Raw genomic sequence first — 8050 nt, 5'->3', positions numbered from 1 at the left:
TTAAAAATATTAAAAAAAATACACACATTTTGAACTTTCATACATTTGCATATTATAACATTATCAGAAACAAAAACATCATATATATATATATATATATATATATATATATATATAAATATAATACAGTAATGGGCAGTAAAGCATTTATGATGTTGATTCCACTGTGTAATAAATGAATCAACTTAGTTTCCAGATGCATATGTATTTCTAATGTGTCATCCTCTGTGTAAAAAAATTGGGACATTTTCAGAGTTTTCTCATCGTGGGAAATAATTATTGGTGTTCTACCTTTTGTAAAATTAACAATCAATATACACAGCTGAAGATCGTGGCTGATAGGTACAAAAAACACTTTAATAATCTTGAAAAACTCAAAAGATACAGTTCATTCTCTTACAGTATATACAACAACTCTTGATTTGATGTGTATGGTGGGTGTATTTTTCCTTTTCCAGTCCCTGAGCCAAACTTCTGCACATTTGAGTCATTTTTATTCCCCCGTATTTAAATATTCTAGCTATATTTGATGCCAGGGAAGCTGAATTTGAAAAGTATCTTGAAAGGATTTGAAGTAGACCGTTGCATTTGGAGCCTGGCTTTATGCAGTGACTGGTCTGGGTCCACTGGGCTCGCTAACAGAGCCTCCTTGCCTGCGATCGGAATATTCTCCGATAAATGAACCGTCCTCGTTGAATTCTCGTCCGCCGTCGGCGTAGTCAACCATGCTGTCTCTGCTGACGCCGTCCCCCATCGCGCCATTCAGGGAACACACGCTACTGCCCTTCAGTGGCTTCTCTTCGCTGTCACTGTCATCAAAGACAACACAGAAGGATGGTCAGGGTCAGTGCATATGTTCAGAGGCAATATGACACTAAGAGGCTGACACACAATATCACATATAACCACACAGAGACACCGGCATACGGAGCGTGTACAGTACATACAGACTATTAAATGCTTGGGTGCACTAACACACGCACACAAAGCGAGGTCTTATGGTTTCAATACATCAATACGGGGTGGTAGTCACGGGTGGATGCGGCGGCAACACAGCGGGAAAGGGAGCACAAGGGAGGCGGGGAGGGCTTGCTACAATCACTTCACTAATTGCTAATTGCCAAGGCTTCAAGACCAAAGGCAATTTCAAATCTCTTTAGAACCAGCGATGGAAATTGCCAGAGTGCAGTGAGAAAGAAGACGAGTGGGAGTTGTGTGTATGCGTGTGTGTGGAAGAGGGGGTTTGGATTGAGAAAGGGAGAAGGAGAGGAGGGGAAGAGGTGGGGCATATGCAATCCCAGACAAACAGCCTGTCACTCCCTGTATTCCCGGGGGCCCCACACGAGGGCCGAGGAGATTAGATGCCAATTTAAGGCTGGGCAACTGGCCAACTCGCAGGTGTCTCACTACAAGACGCAGGGTCACCTCAAAACACTGAGGATATTTTCCCTGCCTGTTCTCTTTTTTAATTCCCCAAACCAGCCATGTTTGGAAACCTCTCTCTCTCCTTGGGTTTAGTATTCATAACGCGGAGCGCCTGCGTTCAGAGACAACGCTCAGGTGTCTCGTATGTGATAGTGCCCTTTGAGTCTCACTGTAGTTGACACCTGTGTCATATACAAGCTCAACATTTCGAGCAGCATTTTGGAGAAGAAATATGGTTCAAGTTAAGATTACAAATCGGGTCTCCTTCACAAGGATTTTTTAATAACCAATCTTATCACTCCTATTCCATGAGGCCGTTTACCATGCAAGCCACATAAGGTCCGCATTTCAACTCTTATCAAACCTCCTTTCTCTGGCGACTCTAGAGCGCTGAAGATAAGTGGTTGTTATCTAAGAGCAGAGGAATGCAATAGCCGCCGCAGCCCGCCCACAGTGACTTTGAATACTATGATAAAATGGGGCTGAGGGCCTTTGAGCCCCAGCTCTCATTCAGGCCCTTGGTCCGCATCCAGCTCTGTCTCAGCTGTTGCTGTGTAAACGCTTTCCCGGAGCCTCTCAAACAGGTGAGAGATGGAGGCACATCACCAGGCAGACTGTAATTAAATTTGTTTCGCCATTGACCCGTGCTGACACTCTGGTTTGGGGGCAGCCCAGAAACCTCATGTGGAAGGAGGATTTTATTTCCCCCTCTTTGCTCCTGAAGTTGTATTTATGTTAGTGTAAAGGTGACTGAAGGAGAGCTTGTCCACATCGGCTGCCATCTGCCTAACTGACGATGAAAGCCAAGATGAAAGAAAGTACAAATAAAATTCAGCTGTGGAAAAAATTGCATTACACTGTTGGTTAACAGCCTGCTCCAGCTACGACACCTGCTGTTCTCGCAGTGGACAGAGGGGCAAGAGAGCAGAGGGCTGCCTCCGAAGAGAAATCGTCTGAAGCCTAATTACCACTTGTCAGCTCCCCAGACACGTGGCATACCAGTGGGTGGTCTATTGCCATCAGAGATTCAAAGGGCACCAGAGAGCCCTGAAACCAGCTCTATAGCCAGGAAAACAACATCATAGTGAGGCTAAGGGCACTCTGGTGGAAAAGTAGGCAGAACAGCCTCATGAAAGAAACCATGAGAGGCATTATAAACAGGTAGCCAAACATCTGCATCATCTCACAAACTCATATTAGCAGTTTCCCTTGCCTCATGAGCTCCTACGTGAACTTTGTATCAGAGTTCAAATCAACAGCACAATATTTATTAATTTGGACAACTACATTTTGTAACACAACATTACAAAATAATCACATGAACAATCATGTTCATCAATGAAAGTTAATGTGTGATCAAATTGGGTTATCTCCCAGCATTACATGGTACTTTCTTGGGTTTTTCATCAGTGTTAAACCTGACAAAATAACAATACTTAACGTTTGGTTGAAATCTGCACCGTAATCAGTGAGCCCTTGGTTTTCCATTGTTATTACAAAAATGCTATGTAGTTGTAAACAAGGCTGTGGACAATGCATCCTTTCCTTTTCAACAGAATTACAGTCTTGGCAAGAATCGCAGAAATGCAATTGGCAGCAACCACGCTTGTTGTGAGTAATCATGTACTGAATAATATGATGACGAGCAGAATCAAAGCGGACAGAAGAGGCTATTTTAGGTGATTTCTCTTGCGTGTGCACAAACAAATACACCATTGTCACACAGTTTCTGCAATGCTGTCAGCCAAAATAGGATCATCCCATTTCCCTAAACTGTCACCATAGCAGCTTAACAATGCAAACAATAGAAAATCAAGAGCTATTGTAAAGTAAAACAGATGTCTGCTTTTGGCTTAAAGGCTCAGTTTTTCCACACATTTTCTATGCTTTCGTTATGCCTTTATTATTGAATGTAAGATATTTCCCATCAGAAATGACTATACACCATTAATCAATTTACGTGTTTACAGTGGGAGGATGTAAAGCAATTAAAAATGTGGCCTTCATTTGAATGTTCCAGAGCACACACTAATCCACAAGGTAAATCAGGGTTTAAAAGTAAGTCTGTCAAAACTCCAGTTAAGCAGAGGTACTCAAATACATCATGCTTTATACATTAGAGTCACTTTGAACATAACCTTAATGGGGTCAGTCGGATGCTGATGTAAGAGCTTAAATAAGTAATATCATTACAGCTGTTGTCTAAGAAATGCTTTGCTAAGTGGGGTCACACTACCACCATTCGTTATGCTCCATCCTGCCATTTACTTCAAGTAAAGCGAATTCAGAAACAAAACAACAAGTTTCATGTTTAGATGTGAGCTCCAGCCCTTCGGGATACACTGCTTGAGAAGTAACTAAACTTAACTAAACCAGTTATTTTATTGTAGAGACAGAGTTGAAACGGGGAAATGACATGCTGCAAATGGTCCTTCACTTGGGGATACACCCTAGATGGGCCAGCTCTACCAATTGAGCTACAGTATAAGGCGGACAACCTTTGTTTTGAACTCTGCAATAAAAGCGTATGGCCTGAAGGTAAGACGATTTATATATGTATTTTAAAGGTCACCTATTATGCAAAATCCACTTTTTCATGTCTTTTATACATAAATATGTGTCCCCTTTGTGTAAAGAGATTCTGAAAGTTTCAGGAAAAAAGATTCTCTCTCTTTTTGTCCTGATAATGAGCTAATCAGATTTTGGCCCTTTGTGATGTCACAACTTTTTTTGGGGTTGTGCAACCATAAGCCAATAACCAACCAAGATAACCCCCGCCCACCTTATCACCTGAATCTCCTCCTAGAGCACCATTGTGTGTGTTTTGTTTTTTTTAAACCAATCACTTCTCAGAGGGAACGCGGCCAGCAGCATTTCATTTTGCATTTAAAGCTACAGACACAGAATTAGCACTTTTGGAACAGGGCGGAAACGGGTTAATGGCATGCTACAATGCATGATCTGTTTGGTATTGCAAACCAAAAACGTCAGAGACATGTTTTGTATATATCTGAGACCGATGATATATTGTTCAAAAAGAGTATAATATGGGACCTTTAAAGTGGGGGTAGTATTATATTACAGAACCAGACAATTATGTATTCTAAACATAAGACATTCTGTGTTAAATAGTCACTCATTCATTGGTACACACTGCAACACACAAAATAAACTACTGATGCCTACGGGACCAAGAGCACATCATTCCTACAAAAGGGGTGCAAGCTCAGGTTAGCTAACAACGCTGCAAACACTTGTTAACTACACCATGGGATTACCTAGCCCATTAAATGACGAGAACAATGGCTCCTAGGCTGATCCTCGTAAAGCTCATGAACGCGTGCTTTGCTTTTGTGGAAGGGAGAGAAGAAACATAACCGTGACATGACACATTAGTTTCTCAGCCAGAAAATATTTAACATTATGTGGTTGCTGGATGAATACTACTCCAGCTCAGCACATTTAAACATGTCCTTTTCTGAAGCAAACATTGGCACTGCAGCTCTTCTTCACAGAGCAGGAGTTCAGCTCACCTGCAGTCACCAAAGCTGTCCTCATTCAATCCTTGCGACTCCGGGTCCGGGTGGAGGTCCTCCTTCTCTTTCACTGCAGGGACGAGGCAGGACACACATTTCAATAGCATGTCAAAGAGCAGCACTTTTCATGGTTGGAATTACATATGACTTGTAAGACTGGGTCATGAGTACTGATTAAATAAAGGATTGGAGCGTGAACATTTTCCAAAGATTAATAACTCAAATGTTAGCACCACCCTTTTGTTCATTTTTACCAACGTCAGTGACTTTTCTCTCAGAAGATTTTTAGAATACAGCCAGAGCAAGCTCAACATTAATGTTTGGTAGGTGTAAAGGATTAAATTAACTGAACTTTTCCATTACTTGAGTGTATAAAGGAGTTGCATTTTAAAAGTCAGGAATGAAAAGCTTTTGAGAACAACTTAAAATGACTGAGTAAACATTCTATCAATTCTGCACACTGAAAGCCTCTCTTCTGTTTGTCCGCCCAAAGTGCTACACAGCAGCTCTTTGTGCAAATATGCTTTAAAAACACCAGTTGCTTTCAAGAGAGACAAAAGAGGGGTTTCATGAAAAGAGCTAGATGGGCAAAGGGGGAATCCAAAGCAGCAGATGAAATATTCAGTGCATCGTGTCAAAAAAGCTACTGCAGGCAAAGAGGTAAGAGTTCTAGGGAGAAGAAGGGGGAGCAGGTTGAGGAGAGAAAGTGAGTGAGGAGACTCTTGGCAGGTAGGTACCGAGGTGAGATTAAACTTGGCTCTGATACAACACAAAGGTGCAGGGGAAGGAGGAAGGTCTGCACAGGTGAGGCGAGGAACAAAGCCAGCTGGTTCCCACTCGTCTGGCTTGACAAGGTATGTGATCAGAGGTACAGAGCAGAACTAACAGGGCCACACAAATTACTTCACAAAGCAGTAGACAAACTGTAGATGCAAGCATCCCACGGACAGTTCATTTGGGGTTAACCAAACTGGGTTTGGCAGGGTTAGCATGCATAGTTTGCCAACATGCATGCAGGAAGCATTTCCAAACGAGGTTGAGGGGGTTAGGTCAGGGTTGAGGCCTGTCGCACATTTTAATTCTTTCAGGAGGTCAACCAAAATCAAAAGTCAAATTTAAAGCGTCATCTTGTAGAAATGGTGATGTTTAAGGATTTCTGAGAGACCTTAAATTGCTTATAACCAAGTCAGACTGATACATTTGACATACCATGAGTTCAATTTTGGTTCAGCTCCTGTCTGAAGTGAGGCGACAAGGGCCCCCAACCCTAGTTCAAAACTAACTGACCTTTTTCCATGGAGAACATTTCTTGTCTCTGGGTCGGAGGCGGCGTACCTGCATACTTGCCACCTCTGTTCCGTCGCACAAAGCAGGCCATGAGTACCACGAGGGTGAGGAGCGCCACAGCACACATGGTCCCGATGAACCAGCCCTGGGTGGAAAAACTGCTCTTCTGACCTACAGCACCTGTGTTTGCAAACAGAAAAGAGACACAGAGCTCAGAAATGTACTTTACACATTGATTTATTTCAGTATGACCCCTTATGCACACAGCACCCAAGTCTATCCTAGACTTAAAAAAAACATGATGAATTCTAGTTTGAGAGGATGCTCTCACAGTCCCTTCAGCTATAACACTCTCTTCTGAAGGAATATTAAATAGGAAATAACAAATGCACAGAGATGCAAGAAAAAAAACTAAACTCACACATTCACCACAGTCGATATTTGTTTGTCAATTATATTTATGTGGCAGGTGGGAGCTGGAATCGCTAAACTCTACAGACTGCGTCACCTTTCTTTCCTCTCACCTTGTAATCGAGTTTGGATAACGTCTTCAAAAATGCTAGCGTTATCGAGCAGCCTCTTGGACATGAGGCGCACAGTGTACACCGTCCCAGGTTTGAGCCCATCAATAACGTGGAAACCTTGAGAAGCGTTTACAGCCTCTGAAATCCGCCAGAAACCATCACCTACACACAAGCAGCAAGTCTGTATTAGCATCCACGCTATCTAAAAAGAAGAAAGGATGAGCTATTGCCAACTACAGAATCGTTGTTGAGGTATAAATACATTTTTTTTAAATAACTTTAAAAGCATGTTAATATATTTAAGGCTAATCATAGAAATAATGGTTGAAGCAATGCAGACGCTAGGCTTATGCTATATGTTTATATAAAACCTTCTCAGTAGCATCTACACATGTGTTACCTAAAGTTCCCATCAATGCTTAGCAGGAAAAGTAGCTTACTGTTATTCATATAAGCCACATAAAGCTCCGAGTCCTGCTGCTCTTCTATGGCAGTCCAGCTGATTTTGGCAAAGGTGTCACTCACATAAGAGCTTACGTTCAACAAGGCTGGAACTGATAAAGAGAGAAGAAATAGGAGGAGGAAAATAAAACACAGGCAGGCACAGAGAAAAGGAGAAAGAGGCAGGAAAAGAGGATTAGCGGAGGCAAATAGGTTCCCCTGCAGCTTGAGCACAGTTCAGCTAGCAGAAACCCTTCAAGGCGACAGTTCAAAAGGAGACGCTGGGCCCCAGACTTAATTGAGTGGAGCTGGATTTTGGCTCATAAAGGGTAGATAGAGCAATCGTGGGCGGGAGTGACATCTAGTCTTCATTCTCTCTTAAGCAAAGCTGACATTTTCTGACGCCAACCCCTAACATGAGCGAATATCAGAATAGATTGAAACGACTCCATGTCTCGAATCCTGTTGTTAGCTGAAAGTTGACGGTACATCAAGATAAGATCACAGGGGTTTCATTGGCTGTACATGTATGAGTGTGAGCTATATACCTAAAGGAAGATGAGTAGAATTGCCTGGGATAGAGCTGGGAAAAGAGAGAGAGCAGTTGTGGCCTGAAAGGAAAGAGAAGCCTCAGATGTTAGATTCCTGCTGCAAAGCTGTCAGGTCTAATGCTCTATATTGTGCAACAAGCGAGCTCTATAGACTACATGAAGGCAGGATTGTTAGAGCAACCGGGAAAACTAGATTAATGGAAGAAACTGTGCGACAACACCGAGGATGATAGTAAACACACCGTAACTGTTTGGGTCTAAATAGCAACTGTCAAACTTTTAAAAA

The 8050-nt window shown here is 42.3% G+C and overlaps 1 protein-coding gene across 10 annotated transcripts in view; it reads right to left on the bottom strand.

Annotated features, from left to right (window-relative positions):
- Positions 1 to 334: 334 nt before the first annotated feature.
- LOC117494125 (neural cell adhesion molecule L1-like protein) overlaps positions 335 to 8050 on the bottom strand; it is a 49202-nt gene continuing 41486 nt past the window's right edge. For 4 of the 10 annotated variants that reach the window (XM_034144833.1, XM_034144834.1, XM_034144829.1 and 1 more), the window contains exons 25-29: positions 7213 to 7326; positions 6773 to 6934; positions 6249 to 6428; positions 4959 to 5031; positions 335 to 809 (exon numbers count right to left, since the gene is read on the bottom strand). In XM_034144833.1, the coding sequence (XP_034000724.1) occupies positions 602 to 809; positions 4959 to 5031; positions 6249 to 6428; positions 6773 to 6934; positions 7213 to 7326 (737 nt within the window). In that variant the 3' untranslated portion in view covers positions 335 to 601. Of the gene's footprint in view, positions 810 to 4958; positions 5032 to 6248; positions 6429 to 6772; positions 6935 to 7212; positions 7327 to 7638; positions 7825 to 8050 lie in introns of those variants that run through there. The other 6 variants (XM_034144832.1, XM_034144835.1, XM_034144831.1 and 3 more) reach the window with 5 other exon arrangements.

This window comes from Trematomus bernacchii, unplaced genomic scaffold (assembly GCF_902827165.1).
Source record: "Trematomus bernacchii unplaced genomic scaffold, fTreBer1.1, whole genome shotgun sequence".
NCBI lineage: Eukaryota > Metazoa > Chordata > Actinopteri > Perciformes > Nototheniidae > Trematomus > Trematomus bernacchii.
The sequence above is the reverse complement of the archived record's forward strand: the minus strand, read 5'-3'. Positions and strand labels throughout refer to the sequence as shown.